Raw genomic sequence first — 17169 nt, forward strand, 5'->3', positions numbered from 1 at the left:
AAAAAGGAAGAGGCAGCAGCAGAAAATTGACTTCTTTTTCAAGTCAAGTTGTCATGTAAGTGAATGCAGAGGAAACCGGCTCTCCGCCGCCCCCTCAAATCAACATCATCTCTCTGTTGGCGGAGACCCTGCTCTCCCCCGCAGCCCGCACCACACCACACAAAGGAACTTAATGGGGAAAATTGTGATCAGAAGCTTACTCTTTTGGCGATCTACAGTGGGCTCAGGACAATCTTTTCGAGAAAGTTTTCAATCCAGCTGTTAAGTGCAGAGGTTTTTTTTTCTCTCCCAAGAACCTCGTAGCCTAGGCTACAGTAAATCCACCGTGATAACTCCGCGATAGTAATTAAATATTACATTTTGTGATTAAAAACATGTTAATTATGATACCAGATCTCCATTGTGAGGCTTGACCTTTTTTATAAACAGTCTATGGGCTTGACGTAAACAATGACGACTTCTGGTCAGTCTCTCAACCAATCAGATGCTACTATTTCTTCGTCTTTTGTTTTTTGACAGTAGCATCCAATCAGGAGCAGCCAAAGATGAACTTGAGGCAAGATAGTTTTCTGCCAGAATTGAAAAGAAAGGAATAGCCTAATAATCCTCCATGATAAAATAAAGATAAATTGATAACTGTTGATATGTGTGTTTTTTAAAAATAAAATTCTGTGAAATTCAATTCCCGGTTAATTTTTAAAAAATTTTTCTTTTGTTTTTGTAGTCATATAACTTTTAATCCATTCATGTGACATCATTAAATGTCACATGAATGAATATGTATGCTGAAATTTTCAGCATACATATTCTGATTTTCCAGGTTGTCCTTAAAAATAAAGATATTCATTACTTGACTGTACTTTAGGTGTGGATGTCTTGTCTCAGTTCTCAGGTAGCCTACAACAGACCTGCCAACCTTGAAGAAAGGTTACGAGTACCACCTTACCAGACACTCGTGGGTGGTCATGAACATATGCAGACACGGCGGCACTTTTTTTTTTTTTTTTTTTTTACCATGAAAGTCAATATGCACATGTGGCAAACAGAAGAAACGAGCGTACGTTTACATATTCATATCTATAGGCCTCAGCCCCACATAGGTCCATAGACGCCCAATATTTGTTTTATGGCACAGATCAAGGTCAATTTCATCAATCTGATGGTAGTATTGATCATCTGCTTAAAAAATACAGTAATATGTCCTGTTGTGACAAAAAGAAAGATTTCAAGTGGGATTCGGGGGTTCTCCCCCGAGAAAATTTTGAAACATCACATGGCGAAATCCTATTTTCATGCAATTTCATACAGAAATAGATAATAGATCGTAGACAAGTGCATTACATTAGCATTCCTCATCATGTTCTTGTGTAGTACGACACCTATTAGAAGTACTCTCTTCTTATTGCCTTGTTTTTTTCTTATAGAAATTCAGCAGACTCATCAAACAAAAAGTCTTTTTATCATAAGTGTGTTATAGTTATTCAGGCAGGGCACATGGTTTCATAACACAGTTGAATGTAAATTTGTCTGCAATTTGCTTACCTTGGTACAATTCTCACCAGCAATGTATCGACACTATTTGACACTATTTACTTCAGTGTTTGCCCTACCATTTTATTAGGGGGGCACCCCGCCCCGCCCCCCCTTGACGGTCAAGTTAATTTTATTTAATTTTACTTTCTCTATAGTGCCAGATCACAAAGAAGTCACTTAAGGTAACCTTTCCTATAGAACAGGTCTATACCTTGTCCTTTTATTAAACAAACTAAATAGCCTTATGTTATTCATCTTATTTACAGACAGTCATTTCTGTCTCTACATGGTCGCACGTTGGACACACGCGCGCGCGCGCGCACACACACACACACACACACACACACACACACACACACACACGTGAACACACTAGAGGGCGTAAAAAAATAAATAAAAAAGGACTCGGCGGAGGAGTGAGATTTCTTAAACGTGCGTGAGAAGGTGATACCGTCTACCGGACTGAACACACGGTAACTCCGGTCTGAGCTGACGGTGAGGAGCTAATAAGAGCTAACTGCTAACAGACAGAAGCTAACTGCTATGAGACTGTAGTTAACTGTTTAGACACAAGCTAAAGTTAACTGTTTACAGACAGAAGCTCTCAAAGCTCTTGTTTGAATTGAGAGTCAACACTGAGGACTACCCAGAGGTGTGGGCGAAGAGGGTTTATCTATCTTGACGGTGAGGGCGACAGTGTACTGTCTAACTGGATGGAACTGAATCAAGCGCATCTTTCTTAGTCTGCCGTGGAGGGGGGGGGGCAATATGCAGCAATCTGATTGGCCGAAATATTTTCATTCCGCCTACGCGCCTATATTCACCGGGTATCAACTTGAGTGACATCTTGCATAGACAAATACACTGAAACCGGCGAAATGCGCGATCAAGTGATAGGCGTACTTTTAGAGCATCAAATCGTACCAGCGTACTTTGATGTCAAAATGCGTGCCTGGTACGCAAAATGCGTACAGGTTGGCAGGTCTGCAGTCAATGATATGATTTGGTATATGTTCATATTAAAAACTGGTAACAGATTAAATTTGTTTTAATAAATATGCATGTTCATAATGAATGACTCTCAGTTCATAATGACCAACTCTATGTTGGAAGAACCTCTGAATACTGTCTGGGAGCATTAATTTTGGAGAGGGAAACAGCCAAAGGCAGGCAGGATGTGGTGCTCATGTGCCACCCCTGGAACACCCCCACATTTAAAATCACTGCTCCACCCCTGCTCTGTACCAAAGTGGATTTGAGGCTTCTGACACTGATTAACAAAAACAGACCAACTTATCAGTGACCTGTGCGGAAAATTTGAAACAGATTCAAATTTTGCATGAACGAAACCAAACGTCACGCAGAGATGCCCAACCATTTAAGAAGCAATCCGATCGGAAAGATGCCCAAAGTCCAAGGGAACAGAGAAAAAACTGTCTCTTTCTATCATCAAATATTATAGTGAGTAAAAGAAATAACAATGTATGTATTAACAGCTGGTGTGTACTATACTACAAGGGAGAGAGCTCGCTGTATGTGTGCACGTCTCTTTTGTGGCAATAAAGATACAGTAATGATAATCAAAAGGAATTCTGCAGATGTTTTGAGCCAACACAAACAACGTACTCAGTTGCTGAGATGGGGTTACTGGCTTTTCTCCACCCTCCACTCCCTAACAAATTTTTAAGTGGCACTTCCACACTGCTGCAAAACCCTGCAGCTCATCGCCTCAATGCTGGATTTGGTGTGAATGCAGCCTTAAAATGAATGTGGGCAAGTGGCGTAAAGCTCTGACCACATCCATCTTCGAACTAGACCTTCATTTTTATTTCAACTTTTGTGTAACTGTCAAGCACATTTAGACAAAATGCTTTTCCAACTCAGCATAACGTGAATGCTGCTTGTTTTTCAACCCGTGAAAACTTCTTTCCCAATGATAACGACACAGGATATCCCGACTTAAAGGAGGAGTTCTTACCTGGAGGAGTTGGACAGAGAGACAGAGGAGCCTGAGGGCCGATGTCGCCGGCGGCCTCGAGGTGGGGAGCCCAGCCCGGGGCGCCTTCTGGGAGATTTGGACCGACGCCATGGGTCCTTCCACTCATCTGGTCGCCTCATGACTGGAACAACCTCCTTCTTTGAGGGAGGCTCCATCGGCCTACTGGGAAGATTGAAGAGATGATCAATGGCTGGTTAGAGACAAGTGGCAGCATTTTTCTCTTTCGGGATAGACTACTGTATGTACCTATACATCTTTTATGTTTTAAATATTCACAACAAAATTACTCATGTTAAATATTATTTAACATGATAAAGAAATATATGCTGCTTTAACACTTGCTTAAGGGTTTTCTGTTTGGCACCACTAACAGCTTGTTTTTCTTCCTACTCTGTCTGGAAGCCTCAAATGATGACTCTTTTGTTTTTCCATTAAATTCCAAAAATGCTAATTTAGAAACTGAGAGACAGCTTGGTCAGAAGTTTGAAAGAGCTGCAGTTTCAACTCTGCATTCTTTCATTCTGGTTTAGGATGTGAGTGGCAGCTGTGGATAGGCTTAGTCTAGTTCTTGTTAAAAACAACAACCACTCCTCGAACTAAATGTGACTTCATCACAAAAGCAGCTAGAAGTTAACTATCAAGTCAGTAATCAAGCCACCAGTTGCTCTGAGAATCCTCTGACCTCAACATGAGAAGTTTGTACTATGATGCTTAAAATTTTAAGAAATCACAATGTAGGGGTGGGAATCACCGGTGGCCCCACAATACAATATTATCTGTATACTTAACTCATAATACAATATTTTAACGCTCTGCAATATGGTGAATATTATGATAACATCCATTGCAATTTGTTACCTTTTTCAACTGCAAATTATGTTCCCAAAAGAAAACTTTGTCAAGATATGTTTTTTCTTAAAAGGTAAAGTTTTCAGTCTTTTCACTCTTTTTTTACAGCCAAATGTATATAATGGACTGAATTAATTGTATTTGCAATAGGAATGAGATATTATATTGCTATGCATCCAATCCACTAGATGTCACTAGACATGCATCACCCACCAAAACGCCAGCGCATACCAAGTACACTCCCTCATAGCAAAAGCACTCCCTGACGGCAGTGACCCCCCCCAGCATGATAATGCACCACAAAAACTGCTCAGGAAGGTCCCACAGAATGGAACAAAGAGCTCAAGGCTTCAACCCGGCTACCATCGCGTATCTGTGGGATGTGACGGTACCCCAGAGGCCCTGTCAATGGCTCGAGAGGTCAAAGCCAAGTCAAATCCACAGTGGGCCTCTGACCTGTTGAGGCATGGACACTGTGATGTCTGGTACCAGGGCGTTGGTGGCACATTTTTTTTTAGGCTTGTGGGTTGCAAGGAGGGGTACCGCCATCCCACTTATGCTTGATTGTATCAGGGAGGCGGCGTTGCCATGAAGGGGTGTACTTGGTCTGAAAAGATGTTTGGGTGGGTGTTAGGTGTCGAATGGCATCAACATGAATGCCAGGACACCAGGTTTCCCAGATGAACAATATTGGTCACTTCACGTCAGTGGTTTAATGCTGTGGCTGATGGCCGTACATGTGAGCCGATTTGCAATGAACCGATAGTTAAGTCACAGCCATGACATTTACAATCAACATGTATGGGATTTTCCCCAGTGTAGAGAGGCCAAAGTTTACTTTTGAGAAAAGCAAGAATCAAGTGTTTATCTTAAAGGGTGTATCTAAATATTTGTTGGAGGAAATGAACAAGATGAGTGGATATTCCCACTGTGAATTAAACTGTCCTGTATTACAGAAACTTTGAATGACTGCTTAAAGGAGGCCTGTCTGTGTCAGCTGCTGCCTAGTATCGGCAAAGGCTTGACTTCATAACTTGTTTACACTCAACAGAAAGTGCCTTGGGACAATGTGCTGCACAAACTCTTTGAAGTTTAATACCACATGTAACAAGGAAGAATAAACTAACACTAACACTAACACCAATCAAGGAAACATGCTTGGAATTAGCTGCTCAACCACAGTGAATGAGGGGCGTTCTGCAGTATGTACGTACACAATGTGTGTACATAAAAAGGACATATTTCACAGTAAGTGAGAAATTACGCAAGTCTGATGCAAGAACAAATGAGTGGCACTAAGAGCACTCGACTCACTGAGCTAAAAATAGAATCACAACACAGGAGCTATTTTTAGCTCTCACATATCTATTACTATCAACAAAATGTTTCCTTTGAGGAAGGAATAAAAAAAAGGAAGTGGGGAAAATAAACCCTACAGCCCATAAAGTACACAACGTAATAGGATGTTTGCAGACCAATGCAGGTTTGATGATTTTGCCTGAGGAGCCTTCTGTAAAAGCTTAAGTCAGTCTGGTGGATTGTACAAGCTGATGTCACAGTTTGTGTTTAAATATAGACCAGGTGTTTAGACATAACTAGAATCTCCACCTCACGGTTTGAATGCCTACGCACACCAGTGAAGTCGTACATTCAGTTCACATCCAAGTCTGTGAAAACACAGATGCTACACACATCTTCACCCTGACAGCACACAAGATCTATACAATCAGCACAGTTTCAAGGTGGACACCCAAGATTAGTGCCATCAATTCAGTGTCTGACTAAATGTCTCCCCCTCTGTTCCTGAGTTATGACACTGAGTAATGGCCAGAAAAGTGTTTTTGCAGAACACTATGATGTCACAGTGAAGTTGATTTTTTGACTTTTGGATATCAAATGCCATCACTCCTTCATCCTATTAAACATTTGTGTGAAATATTGTCGTAATTAGCACATGAATTCTTGAGTTATGGCCAAACATGTTTTGTGGGGTCACATTGACCTTTGACCTTCAACCGCCAAATTCTAATCAGTTTATTCTTGAGTTCAAATGGATGTTGGTGCCAAATGTGACAAAACTCCCTTCAGGCCTTCTTGAGATATTGCTTTCAGGAGAATGGGACTTTGACCTTTGACCACCATATTCTAATCAGTTTATCTTTGAGTTCAAGTGAACGTCCGACGGATGGACGGACAGACAGCTGGGTGGATGGACAACCCGAAAACATAATGCCTCTGGCCACAGCTATCGCTGGTGCAGAGGTATAAAAATGTGTTATAGAGCGTACAGGCTTCAGGAAGTTGAGACTAAAAAGTGACATGAAATTTTGTTAGAATTGAGGCAGCTGTCATGCCTCTCTGGTTTGGGTATGTTAAATAGATTTTATCTCTTTAAATGAACAGGACTTGTTCATTTTGCTCAGATTGCACTGTTGAGTGAATATGGTGTACATGCAGGTTTTCCATAAATACAGTTCACTGGTGAAAGGAGGTTCCCACCCGATGACCCCAAAGACATGCTAGTTATCACTGCTCATTGGTTTGTATGGTTAAGCCTTGCCATATTAGCTTATCATAGGGCTTAGGTTTTTCACTGAGTGTTGATCCTTTCTTTAGAGCACAAACTGCTTGTGTTTATTTGAAATTCACCACACAGAAGTTTTTAAATACAATTAAACCAAATATTTGGTAATATGCTACAGTGCAGCAGTGAATTAACTTCTGCAGTAACAATGACAATGAACATTTGTATTCATGCAGATTAGAGAGTAAACAAAAATCATTTAAAAAAAGGCAAAGGTTAAATTTAAGATCTGCTACTGGGTTATCAATATTCTGTACTACTAAATACTACTACTACTACTACTAAATACAGTATCAAACTCAAAAATTTAACTCATTAAACTCAAAAATTAACACAGAAAAAACAACGCTCAGGTTGCATTTCAAAATTTTCCAAGTATTAAGTACAAATAGGTTAAACCAGTTCTTCTTTGGCAGTGACCAAGACTAGATCACAGGGAAGTGAGTATGTCCCTAATGAGTTATTCACACTGGAAGGATTTCTATGTCGCCTCTAGCAGGTAATATTGCCTAAGCGTTCTACGTCACTCATCACTGAACACAAAAGCTAAATATGAGTGTCTCCTTCCAGGTGTTGACAAAAGAAGAGACGAAACACCATCATCATTGATGAGTAAATGCTGGTTAAGTTCCACAATTTCAAAACCAGGGATTACAAATGTTAAAAAAAAAAAACACACAATGGAAATGTGTAACACCACTGGCTATAGTATGTAATCAGTCATAAACTGGTGGACTGTGATCAGATTTGTCAACAGAGTACTTTCTACACTGTTACTCACACCTTAACTTGCACTAAAATATGAGATTCATACAGTGTATAACAAACATGCTAAATTATTCTGTAGATTTCAGTGAAAACTACCATGTCCAAACTGTTTCTTAAACAGTGCTATTATGAACATTTTTAATCCCTCAAAGCTCAAAGTAACTCCTTGTAATGTGGTTTTATAATCCAAACATAATCATCTTCTGCTGATAATACTGAGTACTGCATCAAAGACAAAAATATATCGATAGGGAAATACTGTAGGTCATTTTTCAAGAACATGTAATCACCACTGATTAGTGTACAGCACAAAAATATCTGCGCATTTCCTATAACATATACCTACAGTGGTGGAAAAAAGTTTTCGGACACCCTTAAAATTTTACACAATCTCAAATATTATCATGAAATATTTGTGGAAAAATCTTTTTTGTGTTTCAAAAGGTGTGGCTGCATTAGACATATACAAACAAATACAAATTATATTTTTTTGTTTATTGTTTACAAGAAAAACTAACAAAACTAAATTCTTGACAGTTTCAATATGTCAGTTCTCAACATTGTCGGTATCAAAGTCAACAAATAACAGAGAATGTGTTCAAAACTGAACAAAAAATAAATAAACCATCACATCATCAAATTAATATTTAGTAGTCCTGCCATTGGCACGTAGTAGAGCTCTAATCCTGGCTGGCATGTTCCCCACGAGCCTTTCACACTGTTGAGGGGTAATCTTGTCCCATTCTTCTTGAATTACTGCTTTTCATTCTTCTAAATTCTTTGGTTTATGCTTTGAAACAGACCTTTTGATAATCCACCACAGATTTTCAATGGGGCTCATGTCCGGGGATTGAGCTGGCCACTCTAAGACCTGTATACTGTGCTTCTGCAGCCAAGTTCTACTGGCCTTGGATGTGTGGCAAGGGGCATTATCTTGTTGAAACATCCAGTTTTTACCTCGACGGAACAGTGCACATGCAGAAGGGAGCATGTGGGTTTGGAGAATGGTACAATACTTGGTAGAGTTCAATGTGCCATCACAGACAGTGAGATGACCAACACCAGCAGCACTCATGCATCCCCAAACCATGATACTGCCTCCACCATGCTTGACAGTAGGTACTGTACATGCTGGAGATAATGTCACGCCTGGCCTTCTGCACCTCACATTAGTAGGAGGAAGATAAAGCTGGAAACTGGACTCATCTGACCACAAAATCTTCTTCCAATTCCTGGCTGTCCAGTTCTTGTGTGCCTGGGCCCAACGACGCCGGGCTAACCTCTGTCTCTCATTGATCAGGGGCTTCTTGATAGCCTTGTAGGACCTTAAGTCGTGATCTAAAAGTCGGCCACGTACAGTGCGGGTGGAACACTGGACACCAGTTTGGTTTGACCACTGCTGCTGAAGCTCCTGTGATGTCATTCGGCGGTTTTGCCTGCACATGTGGATCAGGATGCGGTCATTTCTTGCTGAAGAAACCCTTGGACGCCCAGATCTTGGTTTGTCTTCCAAGCTGTTGGTTCGTCTGTCTTTCTGCAGAGTGTATCCAACTGCTGAAGGACTGCATCTGCACTTCCTGGCTATCTGGCGGCAGCTGTACCCTTCCTGGCTGAGAATCTTTATCTTCAGGCGTGTTTCCTGCGTTAGGTTCCTTGTTTTAGCCATTTTTGTGTCTGAAGAGCTTTCAAATGTGCTGGCTTTATGTAGACACGAAGCTTGGCAACAAAAATTTGTGTCTTTTAATAAAAAGAACGACCTTCATCACTGGTACCAAAATGACCCAATACTCAAAATTTCTTATGTATTTTTATGGAACCAATCAATTTTAAGTTTTTAATGGCTTATTTAGGATTTATTTAGTATTTTGGCTGTGACTGTACTAAAAGAAATTGCACTTGAAGACCTAAGAGTGATTCTTAATGCAATATTTCACAAATGCATGGGGTGTCCGAAAACTTTTTTCCACCACTGTATATGCATACATCATAGCGACCTTTGTAGTATTGATTGCTTATACAACCATTCCCAAACAGGAAAGAGAAACTGTACCACAAATGGTTTTACACACTATCCCTCACACAGTAAATGAACAACCATAGTATGCCTCTGCCATCTTTGTTGTAGTTCGAGACTGACACCTGGAGTATTAGAGCTTCACTAGCCATTACTCTTACAGCGAAAGCTTGTAAGTTGCAGTTCTAAACTTATGATGGTGGATATGGCTGCCACATCAACATGAAATGTTTAGAGTCAGGGCTGGGCTATAGAAAAATATCAACAATTATCTTTAGTTGTCCTTAATAGAAGGACAAATGTTCGATATGATTAAAACATGCCCGTAGACAGGGGCACTAATGGACCCATAACACTAACTGTTACCCACAACTAAGCAGGAGACGACGACAAGACCAGCCACCAAGTACGTAATGTATGTATGTATGTATACAATACTTGTATAACATGCAATAACATTCATCACACTCATAAAGTTATTTTTAGTATGATTGCTTTGATCTGGGATAACAATGCTGGGCTACCACATGATTGAATTCGCCACTTACCTTACAGTAGCTGCATGGGCAGTCGACTCATCTAATGCTAAGAGTAAGTTAACACGTTAACTTGACTGACTTTAAAACTTTAATACATTTCCTCATCCATGAACATGATTTCTGCCTGACTCACATCAATGTTAATGAGTAATCCCAAGTCACTTTACGTCATCAAAGTCAGTCTTTTCATTAAGAAACAGCAGAAAGTACAAACTGTGGGTTTAAGACTTGTACAGAAAATATTGACCACAGTTGAGATTTTTGTGTTGCCAATTTATTTTGTTCATGTTGTCGTTAAAACACTTAAAATATTTTTTAACTGTCTGTACAAGTGTTTGACATGCTGACCAGAATTAAGGGTTCTTTGTCTATTTTTGATTCTGATAGTTTTGAATCTACCTCAGATTTGTGAAACGTTCTGTTGTTCCAATGATGATAATAGTTTCAACCATAATTAACCATCTGGTTTCTTCATCTTTCACTCAGGAGCAAAAGCCTTGAAAGAATGAATGATTTGACATTTATTGTGATAATTATTAACATCGACTGACATGAAAATATTTAGCACAATAACATTTTTGGCCTTTTGCCCAGCTCTGTTTAGAGCACAAATTTAGATGACTAAAATTTTACAACTTAAAGGAGCTATATGTAAGAAATCTAAAGCAAATAGTCATAAAATCCTCCTAATATGTCACAGAGACTAAGGAATAATGTTCATATAACATACTGATCTCACTGACAACAATAGTACAGCCAGAATATTCGCATTTAAAATTTTTTTTTTACGGTCCGCAAATCATGTTTATGTTTTGAATTTGTGTTTTGGCCTGTTGCGCCACCCATCGCCGTCTACCAGTCACGCAGTCAGTAGAGTCTCAGCATCAGTTACAGTTACGACTGAGCTACAGCAGCACGGCAAGCAGCATTAGCAGTCTCCTCAGCTGTATCCCGGCAGCAGCGTTAGCAGCAGAGAAGCCGGACTTGCTCGAACGGTCCACTGGAAAACCGAAGATCAAGGACGCAGTGACGCGGCCCTGCCACAGCAGCCGCCCGTGGGCAAACAAATCAGTCTCCAGCGTGCCGCTGTCCAGCAGCCTCGAATCTGTAGGGGAGGGGGGGCGGACTCGACTCGCAGCAGTATTTTGAATTTGAGTGCAGTAACCGTTTTGGCCACATTGTCCTTCATGCTTTTCTGTATTAACAGAAGAGTGAAACTTAAAGAGGCAAACTTTGCCGATAAGTAATCTCTTTTCATGTTTTGGTCATGAGAATGGCATGTCTAAAATGCATTGTTTTGGTAGTGTATTTTACTTCCAGTCTCTCTGGCACTTCTTAGGTTGGCAAATGCCTGAAAGTCTGAGGAGTGTCAGGCTGCAGTAGGTTTCATTTCTTGTCTGTGCTTTTACAGGAAAGCATCACGCCAAACCTGAATGATCTTGGATGTGCCAGCAAAGAAAAACGAACACCCACCAGACAGTGAGTTTCACCATGGACAGTTAGTTTCTGTTGCATGTAAAGATGACCCAAAATAAAAAAACAAAATCACGAGGACTAAGAGTGAAGTTGACTACTGTAATCACTTCCCATCACTGCAGGACAAGAACTATGTATGCATGAGTTTATTTAAGTGCTATACTGGCATTGAGGTAGATGACACTGTCATCTACCTCCTACAGTGGGGCAAAAAAGTATTTAGTCAGCCACTGATTTTGCAAGTTCTCCTACTTAGAAAGATGAAAGAGGTCTGTAATTTTCATCAGAGGTACACTTCAACTATGAGAGACAAAATGAGAAAAAAAATCCAGGAAATCACATTGTAGGATTTTTAAAGAATTTATTTGTAAATTATGGTGGAAAATAAGTATTTGGTCAATAACAAAAGTTCAACTCAATACTTTCTAACATAACCTTTGTTGGCAATGACAGAGGTCAAACGTTTCCTGTAAGTCTTCACCAGGTTTGCACACACTGTAGCTGGTATTTTGGCCCATTCCTCCATGCAGATCTCCTCTAGAGCAGTGATGTTTTGGGGCAGTCGCTGGGCAACACAGACTTTCAACTCCCTCCACAAATTTTCTATGGGGTTGAGGTCTGGAGACTGGCTAGGCCACTCCAGGACCCTGAAATGCTTTTTGCGGAGCCACTCCTTCGTTGCCCGAGCGGTGTGTTTGGGATCATTGTCATGCTGGAAGACCCAGCCACGTTCCATCTTCAATGCTCTCACTGATGGAAGGAGGTTTTGGCTTAAAATCTCACGATACATGGCCCCGTTCATTCTTCCCTTAACACGGATCAGTCGTCCTGTCCCCTTTGCAGAAAAACAGCCCCAAAGCATGATGTTTCCACCCCCATGCTTCACAGTAGGTATGGTGTTCTTGGGATGCAACTCAGCATTCTTCTTCCTCCAAACACGACGAGTTGAGTTTTTACCAAAAAGTTCTATTTTGGTTTCATCTGACCACATGATATTCTCCCAATCCTCTTCTAGATCATCCATGTGCTCTCTGGCAAACTTCAGACAGGCTTGGATATGTACTGGCTTAAGCAGGGGGACACGCCTGGCGCTGCAGGATTTGAGTCCCTCTCGGCGTAGTGTGTTACTGATGGTAGCCTTTGTTACTTTGGCCCCAGCTCTCTGCAGGTCATTCATCAGGTCCCCCCGTGTAGTTCTGGGATTTTTGCTCACCGTTCTCATGATCATTTTGACCCCACGGGATGAGATCTTGCGTGGGGCCCCAGATCGAGGGAGATTATCAATGGTCTTGTATGTCTTCCATTTTCTTACAATTGCTCCCACAGTTGATTTATTCACACCAACCTGCTTGCCTATTGTAGATTCACTCTTCCCAGCCTGGTGCAGGTCTACAATTTTATTCCTGGTGTCCTTCGACAGCTCTTTGGTCTTGGCCATGGTTGAGTTTGGAGTCTGACTGTTTGAGGCTGTGGACAGGTGTCTTTTATACAGATAACGAGTTCAAACAGGTGCCATTAATACAGGTAACGAGTGGAGGACAGAAGAACTTCTTAAAGAAGAAGTTACAGGTCTGTGAGAGCCAGAAATCTTGCTTGTTTGTGGGTGACCAAATACTTATTTTCCACCATAATTTACAAATAAATTCTTTAAAAATCCTACAATGTGATTTCCTGGATTTTTTTTCTCATTTTGTCTCTCATAGTTGAAGTGTACCTCTGATGAAAATTACAGACCTCTCTTATCTTTCTAAGTAGGAGAACTTGCAAAATAAGTGGCTGACTAAATACTTTTTTGCCCCACTGTACATAGAGCCCTCTCTCACCTGGATAAAACTGGGAGCACTGTGAGAGTCATGTTTTTTGATTTCTCCAGTGCCTTCAATACCATACAGCCCACACTTTTGAATGACAAGTTGGAGCGCACAAGGGTGTACCGCCACCCGACAACATAGGATTCTGGACTATCTCACCAACTGAGACTGTGAGTTGGACACAGTTCTCTGCAGCACAGGGGCTCCGCAGGAACAGTTCTGGCTCCCCTCCTCTTCACTCTCTACAATGCAGACTACAGACACCACTCAGCCAACTGCCATCTACAAAAGTTCTCTGCATTTCTGCAATTGTTGGCCCTATCAAAGACGGGGATGACAGGGAATATAGAGAACCGATCATCAAGAGAAGATCCAGGGAATGGACACTGAGATGGTGAAATCTTACAAGTACCTGGGTGCTCACCTAAAAAAATAAACTGGACTGGACAGAAAACACTAATGCACTATACAAGAGAGGACAGAGCAGACTCTGGGGCAACAGCATCTCGACAGCTGAGAGGAAGAGACTCAACAGACTGATAAAGAAAAACAAGCTCTGTCCTGGGATGCTCTCTCAACCCGGTGGAGGTGGTGGGAGAAAGGAGAATGACAGCCAAGCTATTATATCTTATGGACAACATGTCCCACCCCATGCAGGACACTTTGACAGTACTGGACAGCTGCTTCAGTGACAGGCTGCTTCACTTGTGGTGTTTTAAGGAGAGATACTGCAGGTCCCTCCTTCATGCTGCTGTCAGACTGTACAACTAACACTGCTCCTGGTAGACCACACACACTCAAACTGTGGACAATCAATCATCACTCATGCAATATCTGTATCTGTGTACCAACTGCGAAATATCTACACTTGATGGGTGCAATAATGTAAATTCTGCCACTCAGCCTGTCTATTTATTATATTATGTTGCTTTTATCTTTTACTGCTTACAATCAATGACTCAGGTGCGATATCAGTATTGTTAAACTGTGCAATATCTATACTTCCATCGGTCAATAATGTAAAACCAGTCATTCAGTCTGTCTTTTTATTATATTCTGCATCTTTTCGATGCTTCCTTATTCTATGGCTTTGTGTTTTGCTCTTTGTTCTTGTAGAGTTTATTTTACATATTATATATTACTTTGTAATTTATTTATTTTTCCTACTGATGCTTCCTGTTTGCACTATCTCTTTGCTGCTGTTATGTTGCAATTTCCCTGCTGTGGGGTGAATACAGGATTATGTTATCTTATCTTATACTTAAGTATATGCCAACACCAACCAAAAGTTTAACTTCAGACTCAATCTGTAAATCAGGGACAGATTTACAGATTAGGGCTAGCGAGCTTTGCTGCTGTCTAGCCATAAAGATATTACCATGATAGTATACAAGATGAAACATTTATTAATCTGTAACCTAAATACAGGTCATAAAGTCATATATAGTAAAAGCCAACTGAAATTTCACTTACTTTGGTGGCAGGCTGAGGGGAGAGCGTGGTTTCAGTTTGTCCTCATCTTTCTTCTCCCTGGTGTCTCGAGGAGGACGCATCCTCGGCCTGTCCTTCTCATCCCGCTTCATCCGGTCCCTCTCCCACTCTTCTTTCCGTCGCATCCGCTCCTTTTCACGTTCCCGCTCTCTCTCCCTCTCTCTCTGTCGGCGCTCCCTCTCGCGGTGATCTCTTTCCCTCTCCCGGTCCCGGTGCCGCTCCCGCGGGTCACGATCACGTTCGCGTTCCTGTCAAGAAGGATGAGTTCAGTTTTCTAGCAAAAACATTTTGATTTGCCTACCATGTGAGTGGCAATTAGACCCTGGCACATTCATTCCTGCTGAACACTGAGGAATCACAAATATATAATTTCATTTCTAAAGAAAAAAGCTCAGTAATTTCAAATATAAAGAGCTGGCAATTGTGGTTTTTCCACAACCACTACTCCAACATAAGATAATAGTGAATTTATTGTGGATTATTTTTGCCTGAATAACTGTTCTGATGTCTTTGTGCCATGTGCTGTACCATGATGTCCTCTGACTGGACTTCATGCTTAGGCATTTTTGCGTTAGTTGGTGTTGTTGAAGGATGAAGACCTTAATGTTCGAGAGGAAAAATTATAGTTGACTGTGGAGGATACTCACATTGTAGTGATATGGAAGAGGAGCTTCTGTGTACTGCACTCTGAAGTTTTCATACTGGCCACCTCGCCACAGAGCCTCCATTTCATAATCATAGTATGGATCAGCATATGGGTCACTGCAGAGGGAAACTCATTTGAGCAGTTGTACAATACCTCAAAAAAGGTTACTTCAAAGTTCATTAAGCATGGGGCAAAATACTGTTTTTTGCTGGCTATTTTACGTTTAAGTCACTAAATGGCAATTAATTATATATGTATTATACTTAATGATTTTCAAAAAGATCACTGCTTTTATATTTTTTGTTATATCGTATCATATCGGAGTTGGAACTCTTTAAAAAGTGGCAGAAATGTTGAACATTGTCCGATTCAACAACTGTTACAAAAGACAACCCTCTTGGTATGCAGATGAAATCAACATCTGTCTACACCATGGCCAAGTGAAATGTGTTATTAAGGCTGTTTAAGTTAGTCTACACTTACCCATATATAGGATCTCTGAATTCCATTTCACTGAAAGAAGAAAACAGATTAGAATCAATGAGGATAAAAATCGATCATATCGCATTTAGTAAATTTACTGCATTTACTACACACTAATTGTGTGTATGCTTGAAGGGCAAACTAATGTGTGTTTTGCTGCAACAGCAGAAAGCAAATCTTCTATGGGGAAGGAAAGCCAGACATGGCCCTTATTACAAATAATTCTATGGAGATTTTATAACAGAACACCAGCATGTGCAGGTAGACTAGTATGATTTACTGGGATACTTTACTGATTTCAACCAGCTTTCATAATAGCAATGTGGGTAGTATGTGTCAGAGAACTGTGTCAAACTTCCCATCATCTTACCAGTGCCATGACCTCCCTACTCATTTTGTTCTAGAGCTGTTGCTCCATCTACAGCTTTACTCCCTCACTTTTGTATTCCCCAAACTGATCAAATGTCAAAATCAGGCAGTGCTGATCAAATATAAACTCAGACTGTTATCGTACTGCCCATTTCTCACCCAAAGTGTATTATATTATATTTTAGTGCACCGTTTAGCTGTAACACAAGAATTTGCAAGCAGAAAGTTGGTGCCATAGTGCTCCCTGTATTTCTAAAATAGATGCTAAAAAAGTGAGATCAAATGGTAAAACAAAGCAATACTAATTAAATATAAACCAAGATTCTGTTACTGCATAGCCCATTTCTTGCCTCAAATGTTTGTTCCGGTGTGATGCAGTGCATTCTGGTAGTTGGAGTTCTAACTCTTGAGCAAAGTAATTGCCACAGTCCTTTTCCTCCCTTTTCTGGTCATGAAGCACCAATTTCAAAAGTACTTGTGCCATTTTACTGCGCAGACAACCCAGTTTTGTGTTTGATGGCTTACTCTTCTAGGAATTGTAGTTCCATGGAGCTCTTATGTGACAACAAGACTGGCCTATGATATCACAGAGGTGCTTACTCACTGA

The 17169-nt window shown here is 40.7% G+C and overlaps 1 protein-coding gene across 2 annotated transcripts in view; it reads right to left on the reverse strand.

The window, feature by feature from the left end:
• Positions 1-17169, reverse strand: part of zc3h18 (zinc finger CCCH-type containing 18) — a 51737-nt gene that overhangs the window by 23062 nt on the left and 11506 nt on the right. For both annotated transcript variants that reach the window (XM_049575387.1, XM_049575386.1), the window contains exons 7-10: positions 16194-16223; positions 15712-15826; positions 15047-15312; positions 3512-3694 (exon numbers count right to left, since the gene is read on the reverse strand). In XM_049575387.1, coding sequence (XP_049431344.1) covers positions 3512-3694; positions 15047-15312; positions 15712-15826; positions 16194-16223 — 594 coding nt within the window. The remainder of the gene's footprint in view (positions 1-3511; positions 3695-15046; positions 15313-15711; positions 15827-16193; positions 16224-17169) is intronic.

Source organism: Epinephelus fuscoguttatus, linkage group LG4 (genome assembly GCF_011397635.1).
Source record: "Epinephelus fuscoguttatus linkage group LG4, E.fuscoguttatus.final_Chr_v1".
NCBI classification, from domain to species: domain Eukaryota; kingdom Metazoa; phylum Chordata; class Actinopteri; order Perciformes; family Serranidae; genus Epinephelus; species Epinephelus fuscoguttatus.